This window comes from Astyanax mexicanus, chromosome 21 (genome assembly GCF_023375975.1).
Source record: "Astyanax mexicanus isolate ESR-SI-001 chromosome 21, AstMex3_surface, whole genome shotgun sequence".
Taxonomy (NCBI): Eukaryota; Metazoa; Chordata; class Actinopteri; order Characiformes; family Acestrorhamphidae; genus Astyanax; species Astyanax mexicanus.
Window position 1 is genome coordinate 31,922,293 of NC_064428.1, and position 16,024 is coordinate 31,938,316.

The following is a 16,024-nucleotide window of genomic DNA, read 5'->3' on the forward strand; positions in this document are numbered from 1 at the left end:
GGCTATCTGACAAATATTTACATGTGAACCATTATTAAAAAATCAGTGCTATTTTTGGAAATTGATACAGTATTACAAACCATACTATTGTGATACTTCAATATATATATATATATATATATATATATATATATATATATATATATATATATATATATATATATTGAAGTATCACAATAGTATGGTTTGTAATACTGTATCAATTTCCAAAAAATAGCACTGATTTATTTTTTTTAATATATTTTTTATATCAATATTTTCACACACCTTTAGTTGTGACTAAGGATTTTCAATAGTGTTTCAATAGTAGGCTTAACTTAATTCACTGTGAGGTTAAGGTTCCTAAATCTCTCATTTTGGTGGAGTTAGCTCAAACTTGGGGGGTGTCGTAACTCTTTAAGGTTTATCTTTACATCAGGGTTGTCAGACAGCTGACCTTAGATCAGCAGAAATGTCCACCATGACCCTGTGAATCCATCACCACCATCATTCTTTATAATATAGTGTTTCCATTGTTTCTGGCATTGACTCGAAACATCCCTGTTTAAACCCTGTAGTTGGCGTACGTTAGCATTTTAGCTAGCTAGCATGCTAGCACTCCATACATGTGTGTGATTGTTTAAGCCTGGAGCTTTTGAAAGGAATGAAGCCCATCTGGAGCCGTAAGTCATTCAGAGTCAGTCAGTAATGTGAACCATGACACGGCTAACCTCTGAAAGACCCGGCACTAGGCTGCTACTAGCGCTTTAGCGGGTTAGCGGCTGCCGTTTTTGGCTGTGGTAAGATGTGTCAGTACTGTAGCAATCTGTTTAGCGCTGCTATGATTGTGAGTGGAGAAATCGCTGTGGAGAAATCTTGATTTACTGCTGTTCCCAGCTTTAGAATGCCAATTAACTCCTGGGGTTAGGTCATATTTAAAGATTGTATTTAATGCTGCAGCTAATGAGAACCTTTCACCTTGACTTAAAGATCTCTGTAGCTTAGTGTTGACTGATGTTCTTCAAAGCTAGCAATTTTCAGAAAGTGCTAGTTCACAAAACAAGTCAGACATGTCACCCAATTGACTTTAATGACTTGCACTTTTAAAAATAAAGGTGCTATAAAGGATGTACAGTAAACTCTTTATTTATATTTTTTTTGGACGATTTGTTGCCCCAGAAATAATTATGATAAAGTATTATATTACAGGAAAATGACTAATAATCCTGCTCCTAAAAACTGGGGTTATACACAGGACTAAGACTGTGTGATATGGTTAAAAACAATGGATCACAATATGCTTTAAACAAGCACATGGTCGATACGGTAAGAAAAATTATCATGATACGATAATCAATCAATCAATCAATCAATCAATTAATCTTTATGTTCACATTGAGGTTGTTTACAATGAGAGCATTTACAGTATAAAAGGGACTGAAAACATTTAATAAAAAATTAGAAATATTAAGGAATAAATTAGTAAAAAAATAAATAAAATAATAGAAATACTAATTTTAAATCAACATTTAATTTATATATGAATAAAATACATATGTAAAAAGAAAAAAAAATGGACAATTCTAAAACACCATAAAAACAAACTGACACATAACAAGGAAAGAATTTATAAAATATAAAGTAAAGAAAAAGATAATAATAATAGTAAAAGTAAAGTAAAATGATAAGAAATAATAAGAAATGATATGATGAATAATAATGAACTAAGAACCATAAGAATCAAAATATAAACCATTAGAATAAAAAATAAAAAGTAATAAAAATAAATAAAATAAATAAAAAATTGAAATGAGAAGAAAAAAATAAAGTCATTTAAAATAAGCTCATTTAAAACAATTACAGGCTTTTCTGATGGTGATTAGAAACTAAAAGTTTAATATGATCCGATTATCGACATTTAACAATAATTTGTACGCATTATAAGGCTCACTCTCAGTAAACATCTATTTTCTGGTCTATTTTTGTACTATAAGGCGCACCAGATCATAAGGCGCATTATGTGACACTGTTAAGGAACAGGGGTTTCGCCATGTTTCCCTTGTAGTTCAGCAGGTCTCTCTGTTGGGTGCTGAGACCTGTAAAGCTAAGCTAAGTTAAGTAAACAAAATTATTTCTTGAAAGGATTTTTTTTTAAGTCAAACGAGTACTGGATGTTTATCTACACAGATTTCGCTCTTGAAAACTGTTTATTTGGGTGAGTATAGTGCTTCTGTTTATTTACAATAAACTTAGATTTCCAGATTTCCGCTAAGGCTAGGTGCAGCAGCATTAGCATTATTATTAGCGCTAGTAAATTCCACCTGACAGAGCTACACTCAGGAATTTTGAGTGTTCTGGTAAGCTAGGGCGATAGTATCTAGCTTTTATAGTAGTAGCTTGTTTTAACACGGTAAACATGCAGACTACAGTCTTATATACTCATCTCTGAATGGCGAAAGAGCTACGGCTTAGCGCAGTTAATGGCCAATGCTAATGCTTATGCTGCTCCAGCAGTGCTAGCCGGGGTTAGCAGCAGACTACAGTCCGATAATACTCACTTGTGCGTGCTAACACACACACATACACAAACACACACAGGCGAATGGCATGATTCCTCTTTCCATGTTGTTGAATGTGGAATATGGAGCTACACAAGCTTTTATTTCCCCCAATTGAAGCTCAGCACATTTAAAAGGCATCAAAAATCCCATTTATTTCAAGTGAGTGATGCATGGTAGTGGTTTAAATCTCTTGTGGTGTTTTTTATCTCTAGAAACGATAGGGAGCATGTGTTGCATTGATCTGATAAGAACCTCCTGTGTAAGCTTGTAAGCCCACAGATACGTGAAAGGAAGGAGATCTTATCCATTTTATGCCATGATAACATGAAAGGAACAAAACCATGGCAGATGCTCTTCTGTGATGGTTGAATAATACTTTCCTGTAGAAATGCAAAAGCTTTCATTTTCATTCTTTAAAATGATAGAAAAAGTATGTATTTAATCAAATTTAGTATTTTTTAATAAGTGCTGTTTAAATGTTAGTGACTGTTTTGGCTTGCTATAAAAATTGGATAAAAATTTTATATTTTATATATTTGTGGACATTTATTTTAGGCTTAGTTTTCAAGAGATTTGAAGAGGTTTAACCTTTTGCAAAAAAAAAAAAAAAACATTTGTAGCACATTTATTTTAATTAGCATTCCATCAAAATGTGTATAAACTGTATTTACTAGTGCATCTCAGAAAAAAAAAACTAGAATATCATTGAAAAGTTGTTTTATTTCAGTAATTCAGTTCAAAATGTAAAACACATTAATATTATATAGATGTATTAAACACAGAGTGATCTATTTTAAGCTTTTATTTATTTTATTGTTGATAATAATGACTTTCAGCCAATGAAAACCCAAAAATCACTGTCTCAGAAAATTAGAATATTATATAAGACCAATTAGTACTTTTGGCAGTGTGGGCAGTGTGCCAAGTCCTGCTGGAAAATTAAATCTGCATCTCCATAAAAGTTGTCAGTAGCAGAGAGAAGCATGAAGTGCTGTAAGAATTTGTGGGGAAAACCAAACTGCTCTGATTTTAGACTTGATAATAAAACACAGCAGATGACATGTCTCTCCAAACCATCACTGATCATCAGTAAATTTTACATTTCATTTGTAAATCAAGGGAGCAGAGTCTGGAGGAAGAGTGGAGAGACACACAGTCCAAACTGCTCAAGGTCTAGTGTGAAGTTTCCACCAATCAGTGATGGTTTGGAGAGACATGTCATCTGCTGGTGTTGATCCACTGTGTTTTATTATCAAGTCTAAAGTCAGTGCAGTTTTGTTTTCCCACAAAATCTTACAGCACTTCATGCTTCCCTCTGCTACTGACAACTTTTATGGAGATGAGGATTTCATTTTCCAGCAGGATTTGGCACACTGCCCACACTGATACCAAAAGTACCAACTGGTCTTATATTATATTCTAATTTTCTGAGACACTGATTTTTGGGTTTTCATTGGCTGTAATCCATAATCATCAACAATAAAAGAAATAAACAAATATGAGTTTCACATTTTGTACTGAATCACTGAAATAAAGTAACTTTTCAACTTTTTTAATGGCCCTGCATGAAGTGTTACCTCAGGAAATGGCTTGGAAATGGCTTGGAAATGTCCACACTTGCATAAGTTGTGAGGTGTTATCTTGTGAGGGAGGTTAAAAGCTGACCAGACCAACATCAACTATGGGAATTGGAGTGAGTTGTCACAGGATACCAATTGGTCCTGAAAACTATTGGTATATATATATATATATATATTGAGGTATCACACTGATACCAAAAGTACCAATTGGTCCTGGAAACTATTCTGTTTACTGTGCGCTGTTTGTGTTGAGTCTGTGTCACGTCTACATGTCTGTTTCTTCTCTCCTGCAGTCTTTACTTGTACAGACCTGGCTCAGAGCTGTTCATCTGTTATTAAAGCAGAGATCAGCCAGGCCCGGCTGCTGAACAGCACAATTTCATTACTACTGATCTGCTGTTTCTCACTGTAGATAAAGCTGAGCTGCTCAGTGATAATGGCTGAACTTTACTTTTAATGAGTGTGAGGACCATCATTCATTATTTGGAGGAATATGGCCAGACCTAATAGGAAAAATAATGCTGCATTTTATTTACTCAGAAAGTGGAATGTTATGGCAGCAGATCCAGTATCTGTGTCATTCAGGATTTAAGAGCACTCAGAAAAGTAATGGACGCGTGAAACTGTGAGTTCAACAAAAAAGAGTCTTTATATAAGAAAAATGTAAATCCAAAATATTCCTTTTTACAGTTTCCTTCCAATAATTCCGAACACAGTAAGCACAGTCAAAAAACTGTGTGAATCCGTGCTCTCCAATCCTTCACTCAATCAGTTAGTGCTCTACCAGCTCAAGAGCATCATTTTGCATACTATCAAAATAAGAGTCCTGTATTAAATTTACAGTTCAACTAAACTGACATTAGGATTACCTACATGAATTAACACAATTATTACAAAATACTCAAAAACACATAAAACAAATATGAAATCTTATTTATGGCTGTAACATGGAATGTTAAAGCAGGAAATTACGAAATAAACATGAATTTTACATGAAAGTTTTACACTTTTTAAAAACATTTATCCCAAAAAAACATTTAGCTAAAGACCTTGGAGTTTACTACAACTGGTTTGTCTGCCATTTCCCAGTGATTTGTGGCAAATAATCCCAATATACACTACCGGCCAACAGTTTTGAAAGCTCAGCTAAAGGCTAAAGCTGTTGCCATGTGGGTCAGCCAAACGTGACTCTTCCTGTAGCAGTTTTCTCCAGTTTCTTTTGAAAAGAGTCTTTTGAAGGTGTAGGGAACAGTACTCGCCGCCCTCTGGCTTTATCTCTAATTTCCCTAAAGAAAAGACTTTTATTTTTAATAGTTACAGAGTTCTCTGTGTTTTATCTGTGTCTTTTTCTAGTTATTATTATGATAAAAGTGTTTAGTTAATGCTGCAGTTACACCATGTGAGTGCAGTTACACCATGTGTTCCAGCGCTGATTTACTACAGACTAATGCTTTTAAATTCTATTTTTTTTCATACATCTTAGCTGTAAAAAGCAACTGTTTTTGGATTTTTGGACCATTTCTGGTTATTCAATGTACGTAAAGTAGTGTGTGTCCAATTTTCAAGTACTGTTCCATGGTTATCATTGTCTATGATACTAGTACTATAATTACTACTGATTGTACTACTGTTGCTAGATAGATAGTAAATAAATAGCTAAAAAAATAAGAGACCACTTAAACATGTTGAGTTTCTTTGATTTTACCTAATTGAAAACCTCTGGAATATAATCAAGAGAAAGATGGATGATCACAAGACATCAAACCAAACTGAACTGCTTGAATTTTTGCACCAGGAGTAAAGCAGCATAAAGTTATCCAAAAGCAGTGTGTAAGACTGGTGGAGGAGAACATGATGCCAAGATGCATGAAAACTGTGATTAAAAACCAGGGTTATTCCACCAAATATTGATTTCTGAACTCTTAAAACTTTATGAATATGAATGTGTTTTCTTTGCATTATTTGAGGTCTGAAAGCTTAGGAAATCTGACTTCTTATTTGGAACTTATTTGGAGACGTTCCAACAATGGTCCTGAGGAATTCCTAGATCAAGGGTATCCAGTCTTATTTACAAAGGGATGGTAGGATTAAAAGTAGGGCAATATTAAGATTTTTACCCTAGACTGTCTAGAAACTGGCAACCCCTGCCCTGGACAGTCTCTAGAGAGCCGCTCACTCTTTTATCTTCTACTGGTTTGATTTATCATTTTATCCCCCTCTCCTCTGATCTTGTTTATGAATTGATCACACTCAGTCTACTGTACAGCACAGCTTTGGAAGCGTCTTGTGATTCTTCAGTCTGAGTAAGAGCAGCTAAACTTAGCCGCTGTGAACAGTAGATGCTTGTTTTGGTGGGATGCCTCTGTAATTGTGTGAATGCTGGGTAAATCTGAGGATACGTGAACATTCCTCTCTCCTGCAGAATACCCTGAAATAGACACCAGCAGCTTACATTTACAGCAGCTCGTTCTGACCTGGGCTTTGGGTAGATATTACTCTTCTGAAGCAGAATCAGAGATTCTCTGTGTTTTGTGTTTTGAACTTAGCATTAGGCTCTTTAAAACAAGTCTCTGTCAAAACATGTCTCTTCAAGACAAGACTCTTTAGAACAAGGCTCCACCAAAACAAGCCTCTTCAGGACAAGGCTCTTTAGAACAAGACTCTTTAGAACAAGGCTCCACCAAAACAAGCCTCTTTTCCTACAGTTTTTCATAGCATGTTTTTTAAAGTTCCCAAATTATAAAAAAAGCTTTTTTCCCTCTTTCTTTTAATTTTAGTTTTTGATCATTTAAGCAAATGCTTTCTATCATTTCTTTCTGTTTCCGTTCTCATTTCCTTCTTTCATCAGTTAAAGTGGGTTTTCTTTCTTAGTCGCTACTGTTCTATAGTTTCAAATCTTGGTCTCATCTTCTTAATAATAACAGTGCAACTTGTACCACTGAGTATCTTGCCCCTTGGGATCAGTGCAATTACAAAAGAATGAATCTCCAATATTGATTATTTTGATCTGATCATAAATAGGAATGAGGAATTCAGAGGATTCAGTGGCATCCAGTAGTAAAATATTAAAACAGAAAAAAACATGAATGAGATCATCAGAAAAGAATGAGGTAATTTTCCCACAAGCTCTGACCTTAACTGCAGTTTTGCGTGCGAGTTGGGTCGTGTGAATTCCTCCTGTGGCTGTGAGATCTTCTGGCCCGGGGTGCTGTTAGTAATGGATATGCATAACCTTTTGCACAGAATTCATTAGCAGGGCCAAATGTGAGACTCATATATTATATAGATGTATTAAACACAGAGTGATCTATTTTAAACATTTATTTATTTTATTGTTGATGATTTTGGCTTACAGCCAATGAAAACCCAAAAATCAGTGTCTCAGAAAATTAGAATATTATATAAGACCAATTGTTACTTTTGGCAGTGTGGGCAGTGTGCCAAGTCCTGCTGGAAAATGAAATCCTCATCTCCATAAAAGTTGTCAGTAGCAGAGGGAAGCATGAAGTGTTGTAAGATTTTGTGGGAAAACAAAACTGCACTGACTTTAGACTTGATAATAAAACACAGTGGATCAACACCAGCAGATGACATGTCTCTCCAAGCCATCACTGATTGGTGGAAACTTCACACTAGACCTCAAGCAGTTTGGACTGTGTGTCTCTCCACTCTTCCTCCAGACTCTGATCCCTTGATTTACAAATGAAATGTAAATTTACTGATGATCAGTGATGGTTTAGAGAGACATGTCATCTGCTGGTGTTGATCCACTGTGTTTTATTATCAAGTCTAAAGTCAGTGCAGTTTTGTTTTCCCACAAAATCTTACAGCACTTCATGCTTCCCTCTGCTGACAACTTTTATAGAGATGCAGATTTAATTTACAGCAGGATTTGGCACACTGCCAAAAGTACCAATAGGTCTTATATAATATTCTAATTTTCTGAGACATTGACTTTTGGGTTTTCATTGGCTGTAAGCCATAATCATCAACAATAAAATAAATAAAATCTTTAAATAGGTCATTTTGAGTGAAATACACCCATATAATATATGAGTTTCACATTTTAAACTTTATTACTGAAATAAAATAACTTTTCAACTATATACTGTATATTAATTTCTATCCACTATATCAGTCACTCCTACCTATAGCTGCTCCTCCCTGTAGATAAATTAAAGTCAGAGACCGAAGCTCTGCACAGTTTACAGTGTTGGTCATCCTTTATTCCTTGGCTGGATTTTCTCAGATCAGTTTTATGAGGTAGAGTCACCTGGAATTCAGGCTTTCAGTTAACAGCTGCGCTGAACTCATCAAGAGTTAATTACTTGAATTTCTTGTCTCTTAATAAAGTGTTTGAGAGCATCAGTTGTAAAGTTGTGAAGAGGTAGAGTTACAGGTATTTAGTGAATAATAAATAGCTCTATTTGAGTTATGTTCTAATCTTATCTTATCATATTATGGCAAGAAATTCTCAACTAAGTAAAAAAAATGACTTTAAGAAATAAAGGTCAGTCAAGAACTTTGAAAGTATCCAAAGACCATCAAAAACATTATGATGAAACTGGCTCTCATCAGGACCACCCCAGGAAAGTTACCAGCCTCAGAAACTGCACGTAAAGCATAACTTTGACTGAACTTTGAAGTGATATAAGTGACACTGTAGAAGCTGATAGAAGCCACATGATTGGAAACTCTGCGCTGGTCTGACGGTGCAAATTGAACCGAATCAAATGCCAAGTATGTGTTTTACAATACAAAGAGATGCTCTGTCCCCTTCACTGGGACACATGCAGCTTTCTTCACTGTGTATTCTGGAAAATGTGAGCCGTAAACATTTCCCTCTTTATTCCTCTCTGAAAGAGGAAGAGCTGGGCTGCTGTTTCCTCAAAAACATGCTGGATGTCGGGGCTTTTTTAGACACAGATAGATCTGCTTAAGCTTCATCACTGCTGCTTCAAACACGGCCTATCTGCAGTCCTTTATAACCTTTATAACCTGCAGACTCAGGGCCTGTGACCTTTCACCTTGTACTAATATAAAGGGCTCTGGTTTAAAGGCGAGTAAAAGAGTTAATTGAAAGTGTAAAGTGAGTTGAACTTAAACAGCCTGCATGTTTTCACTCAGTGCAAAAACTAATAAAATCAGGGTTATTCCACCAAATATTGATTTCTGAACTCTTAAAACTTTATGAATATAAACTTGTTTTCTTTGCATTATTTGAGGTCTGAAAGCTCTGCATCTTTTTTGTTATTTCAGACATTTCTCATTTTCTGCAAATAAATGCTCTAAATGACAATATTTTTATTTGGAATTTGGGAGAAATGTTGTCCATAGTTTTTTCTGCAGAATTTAACAAATTTTGTTGAACTAATATTTTATTGTCTGGATAATGTGACTATTTTTTTTAAACAATCAGTTTTAATTCTGTAGAATTTGACTAATTTTGATTAAATAATGTTTTTTTTTTCTTTTTTTATAGAGAGTTTGTTCATCTAATGAGCTTTTCTTGGATATTTGACAAATTTTGTTGAACTAATCATTTTTTTTTCTTGGAGAATTTGACACATTTTGTTGAACTAACTTGATTTTAGCAGAATTTGTTCAAATGACTGTTTCTGCTCATTTTGTTGAGATATTGACTAAGGTTCTGGATATTTAGACTGTTTATGTTAATATCTTAGTCAATGACTAATTGTGTTGAAATGACAATTTCTGGTGATATAGTCTAATTTAAATGACAAAATTTTGGTTTAATTCCTTTGAATTTGTGGAGTTCTTGGCTGTTTGTTTTTTACGTAATAACATTTTTGTGGAGATTCCAATTGATTTTGTACAATTAATAAAATCTTTTTCTGGATATTTTGACTGATTATATCCATTTTGACAGAAATGGATATAATCCCAACATGAATGACTACCTTCGAATATCTCCTATTCCCTAACAGCCTAAGGTTGCCACTAATGTCCGGTGCTCTGGCTCCCAGTAAACAAGTAACTGTTGCTTCTGGTGCCTCTAAAGGAGTAGCTAATTTCACGTGTCGGACGATAGAGTATCCTATCGCCAGAGTACCTTTAACCTTTTAAGGGCTCTAACAGCCTATTTTTCTCAAAATAATGATTTATCCTCTGGGGATTTGGACTGCTTTTGCTGTAATAATGACCCTGTCTGGAGAAACATGGCTCCCCTACTTGCATTCAAAGTCAGGCACCCTTATACCAACACTGTATCCAAACTCTTGACTGCCAACCTGTGTGCCAGCTTTCCCCATGATGCCCTATTTTGTTGTTGGATTTTGGGCCAAGTATTCCTAACTGGTGAAAGGACCATTCATCTTGAAGTTCATTATTTTAACTGCTATTTATCTGTCTGTATCTGATAAGATCTGATAATGCGGGATTATCTGTCTGTCTGGAACGTATGCATTTCAGAGCTCTGAAATTACAAAGCACTGGAACTGGTGTGTTTTGTTGCCAGGCTCTTTGATGGTGCCCTGAGGCCTCCTGACTGCTGCATTGTGGGTAATGTAGTCTCCCCCTCAGTGAGAGCGCTTTTTGTTGCTCTGCACAAAGAGCAGTAGTGTAGCTGAGCTGTGAAGTGTTCGGGGTGAGGGTTGTCAGCGTAGCAGACGATCCCGAGAGAAGAAAAGAGGCTTTGAGAGGAACAGAGGCTCTGAAACCAGAGATACAGCCACTGACCGGTTTGTGTCTGGAGGTCATCTCCGTCCTGCTGCCGCCGCTCTGTTCAGGCGGGAGCTAAAAGGACGGCTCTGTTGTTCCTCCTGTGGAAAGCCGGAGAGAATGGGATGAGGGATGTGTGGCATGCTGGGGCTGACAGTCAGATTGTGGGCACACAGTGAGGAGAGCTTCTGCTGCTGCAGACAAAACGTCTGCTTCTTGTTTCACGCTCTGCAGTGTGTGTCCTGTTCTGGGGGGATTCCTCTCTTCAGTCTTTTCAGGGGTTCTATTAGTCCTACCACTAGTTTTTAGAATTGTTTAAATGCGACGTGAGGTTGTTTGAACTATAATGAACAATAATTAAAAAGACAATAAAATAAAATGCTTCTCTGTTGAGCTTCTGTTTACATTCCTCCCCTGTTTCTCTCTGTCTCTGTTGTCATGACTTTAGTTTTCGCCCGTTCTCGTTTTTCCGTCCATTCTTGGGCTCCTTATTTCCTTATAAGGGCACTTTTTTCTTGGCCGTGTCCCAATTCACTTGCCGGCGCAGCGATAGTGTATTGTACCTCGACCCAAACGACACGGATTTGATCCTGCGTGAGGAGCGGTGTGTTTATTTATTTATTTATTTTTTCATTTCTTCTTGGGTTTATCTGCTTTGAGATCAACTGTTCTGCAACTGGGTTCAACATCCCTCTGGGCTGGAGAGCAACTAGTCTGTAGCACTCCATCCCATTATACTTCATTTTCCAAAACACAATTTTTCCACATAAAAATGGCTTAGAAAATATATGGCTCGCCGCCAAATGTAATTGCTGAGTCCGACCCCTGATTTAGAAGAATCTGAGTGTAGAATTTCATATGTGTCACTTAAACTCGACTTCTAAGTGATTAGAAGTAAACTGTAGAGCAGTTCTGTGATCTAATATTACTGCAAAATGAAAAAAAAAGTTTGTTTTAAAAGTTCCATGGTTTTAACATTTTTGGACTTTTGATCTTTATAGTGCAGCAGCATTAACATTAGCATTAGCCATTAACTGCAGCACTAGTGGGATGTAAATGCTGCCTGATAGCGCTAAACTGAGGACCCCTGAGTGTTCTGGTAACCCAGGGCGCTTTTAGCTAGCGGTTCGTCACGCTTAGCTTGTTGTAACACAGCAAACACACAAACTACAGTCCAATATACTCACCTCTGAACGGTGAAAGAGCTAGCGCTGTGGTTAGCGACTAATGCTAATGCTGCTACACTCAGCCTTAGTGCTGGAGAAACTTCACTGAAAACTCTCCCTTATAACGCTGTACTTGAGCAGAGTGGCTTTACTGCTCCGTAATACCTGACTGGTAGAATTCATACATAAGTTGCACCGGATTATAAGGCACACTGTTGATTTTTGGGAAAATTAAAGGATTTTAAGTGCGCCTTATAGCCCAAAAATATGGTACATAGTAAAGATTGGTCTCAGACAGTGGTTCGTCCACTAAAACTGTCTAAAGAGGCAAGCATAACAGCCAAAATAGACCTAAATACAGCACGAAGCTGAAGCTCAGTTTTTTAACACACAACCAATGACTTAAAACTCCTACAGATCACAAAATTAAATACTTAAAATATATTTTTACATAGATGTGGTGATGCCCCTGTCTGTGAATTATCAACACACTCCTGATTAGTTAGAGGTTTAGGTGTAGTTTTGCAGCTTTTTCAGTTTTGTAGTAACACACAGTCATAGTGCTGCTACTCAGCTATAGATCCCTCATCACAGGTGATGTCACAACACAAGGAGGTTAAAGACTAGCACATGCCTCCTCCGACACATGTGAAGTCAGACTCCGCCTCTTTTTAAACTGCTGCTGATGCAGCATTGCCAAGTAGCATCACAACGCTAACGCTCGGAGGAAAACGCAGCGACTCGGTTCTGATACATCAGCTCACAGACTCAGCCTTGTGCTGATCGATCGACATCACCCTAGGAGTGATGAGGGGAAAGAGCGCCATCTACTGTACCCACCCTGAGAAAGAGCAAGGCCAATTGTGCTCTCTCTGGGCTCCGGTAGCTGATGGCAAGCTGCATGACTGCGATCATAACCAGCGACCTCCTCATAATACATCAGTCGACAGATGCCTGTGCCGGCCAGCCTCCAGCCTCGTGAGAGCATTGACAGTTCTCGGACTCTGGCTGCTGACGCTGGAGAACCATAAACTAGCAATCCTTACACATACATGTAGTGAACAGGAACTCAAAACTCAGAAAAGAAGCTTACTTTTAAATATATAATCCAGATAAATGTGGGCTACACTCTAAGAAATATAAGTACAGATTTGTACTTAAAAGAGTACAAAGCTTGTCGCTGGGGCTGTACCTTATATTGAGGCACAAAAAAGTACCTTTCAGTGAAAGTCCTTTTTTGTACCCATGGTTTTTGTGGCAGTAAAGATCATAAAGATTATAAACATTATCATCAACTAAATATGGCTCAAAAACTTGATGATACGAAATTGTCTGGCTTTCAAATAAAAAATGTGCAATTTAAATATATACTGTTCATTAGTACAGTGGTACAGAATACTGAATGTACCCTTTGGCTGGTTAAATGGTACAAATTTGTACTTATTGCTGTTAGAAATGACTTTGTACTTCAGAGGGAACAAATCTGACCCCGTAAAGACCAATATTGTACCTTTGAGGGTACAATTATAAAGAGTGTACCTTCGAGTACAAAAAAGTACTCATATCGTACCTCTGTTTTTTAGAGTGTAGGATTCAATTTAGTATGATACTTATCTTGATTATTCATTCAGACAAGAAATATATTGTGTGGGATATAAAAACATATTTTTAAATGCAGTCATGTTTTTGACTCAACATAGGATTTAGACCTATTGAGAATGTTTTGAGCAGTTTTGGTTTAAAAAGCTTTAAAGACCATCATTTTTAGCCTGACATCACCGTGGTGTTTTCATTCTGCAGTAGAATAACACACACATGCTGGACTGTGTTGTGTGTTTGACAGAGACGTGTTCAGTCTTGTATGAGGTTTCCCTGACCTCTCGAAGGAAAGTCAGCTCACACAATGCCTTCTTACTCCTCCTGTTAAGATACCAGAGAAAAACAGCTTTAAGTTATGGCTTAAAGTGAGGTAACTCAAGTGACTCAGGTGACTCAGGCCTGTAATTAGTGTGGTTTTCACTGTGTGTGTAGAAAAATATTAATCTATCAATATATATTGTGATATTAGGTTTTGTGATACTGTATCAATAATCAAAAACACAGTATTGATATTTAATGAATAGTGTAAATGTGAAAATGTAAAGATTGGTGTCAGAAGTGTCAGAAGTAGTGTTGGTAGATGGCAGTGTTATACTCTGTCATTTAATTCCACTATTCTGATTGGTTAAAAAAATAAAATCTTTGCTTATATGCATATGATTGTGGGTTTTTTGTACTATATTATATATTAGATAAAAAAATATATTGTGATATATAAAATTTTATCCCCTGTATCTTGACATTTTGTTTGAAGAAACATAATGTTACGATGAATTTCATCACAAAATCTCCTTTTAATGTCAGTGGAAGTTTGTCAAATTGTCAAAGGATTTTTGCAGCATTTTTATTGATCCATTTATTAATAAATATGGGACACTGCTAATTAAAAAAAACTGCAATATTAAAAAAAAAAAAATAGAAATTTACTTTGTAATACTAGCTTCCGGTATTATACTCAGCAGCCAGGGCTCAGACTGTTTCCCATTTTATATTCAGCAGCCAGGGTGTTTAAAAGGATTTTTGCAGCATTTTTATTGATACATTTTTTAATAAATATGGGACACTGCTCATTTAAAACTGTCATGTTAAAAACAAAAAAAACTAGAAATCTACTTTGTAGTACTAGCTTTTTTCAGTATTGCTAAAACTACAATTCATTATTTTGTGGTACCAATATGGATAAATGGGCACAAACTATATTCTGTATATGCTTAATCTGTTTGCTGTTTTATTTTAAACCCACGCCTGATCTTAATGAATTATTTTCTTCTCTTTTCTGCCTCTTTCGATGGTTTTCAGGGTGTTGGTTGGAGCTCCTAAAGCGAAGAAGTTGTCGAAGCAGCAGTCCCAGATAACCGGAGGACTATATAACTGTGATGTTACCACTATCGAAGCCACCTGCCCGCGAGTCAACTTCGACAATGACGGTAAGATTATAGAAATCTTACAGTGGAAACATAAACTCATCAATACCCATCTCTTAACAAGATTTATCAGATTATCATTACTATGAGGCAGTTAGTTAGTTGTATAAACTATTCCAACATAATACTCAGCAACCGGGGTGTTGGAACAAGTGTCTCAAGCAGATTCCAATATTATACTTGGCAACCGGGATGGGCCAGAATTACAACTCAGGCCTCAGTTTAGGAAATGGCCAGAGTGATTTTTGCTATCTAGGAATACTTAGAAAGGAAAGTTACACCAACATCGCAAAAATGAACCAATCGCAGAGGCCCACACGCAGCACTAGGAGTGCACTAGAGTCAGCTTTAATTAAACTTCAGATCACTGATTTTAGGAGCAGCAGAGATCAGTGCTCTAGACCAATCTTAAGCTCAAAAACAGCTTTCACACTACTAGTTGTAATAAAACAAGTACCTGACCCATAGTAAACATTTATATATTCGTATGTTTAACAGTTCTGATGTTTGTGTGCGTGTGTGTGTGTGTGTGTAGAGGACGTGAGGTCTGAGAACAAGAGTAACCAGTGGATGGGAGTCACTGTGCAGAGCCAAGGACCTGGTGGCAAAATTGTGGTCAGTATGAGTTTACCTAATTTTTGGGAAATATTTTGTCCTAACAGAAACAGATTTTAATTTGCCATATTTTTCAGACTATTAGGTGCACTTAAAATCCTTTAATTTTCCCAAAAATTGTCAGTGCCCCTTATAATTCAGTGCATCTTATATATGAATTTTTCCAGTCAGGTATTAATGAGCAGTAAAGCCACTCCACTGAAGTACAGAGTTGTACAGGAGTTTCAGTTTAGTTCTCCAACACCCAGACTGGAGCAGTATTAGCATTAGCTGCTAATGGTGTTAAGCACTAGCTCTTTCGCCGTTCAGAGGTGAGTATTATAGGTCTGTAGCCTGCTGCTAACCCCGGCTAGCACTGCTGGAGCAGCATAAGCATTAGGCACAAACCATGTGTTAAAACAAGCTACGAGGGATGAACC

The 16,024-nt window shown here is 36.5% G+C and overlaps 2 protein-coding genes across 4 annotated transcripts in view; both read left to right on the forward strand.

The window, feature by feature from the left end:
- Window positions 1-16,024, forward strand: part of tmem41ab (transmembrane protein 41ab) — a 519,270-nt gene that overhangs the window by 493,067 nt on the left and 10,179 nt on the right. The gene's annotated exons all lie outside the window — the stretch shown is intronic.
- Window positions 1-16,024, forward strand: part of itga6b (integrin, alpha 6b) — a 63,165-nt gene that overhangs the window by 15,691 nt on the left and 31,450 nt on the right. For all 3 annotated transcript variants that reach the window (XM_049469703.1, XM_049469701.1, XM_049469702.1), the window contains exons 2-3: window positions 14,866-14,993; window positions 15,526-15,605. In XM_049469703.1, the coding sequence (XP_049325660.1) occupies window positions 14,866-14,993; window positions 15,526-15,605 (208 nt within the window). The remainder of the gene's footprint in view (window positions 1-14,865; window positions 14,994-15,525; window positions 15,606-16,024) is intronic.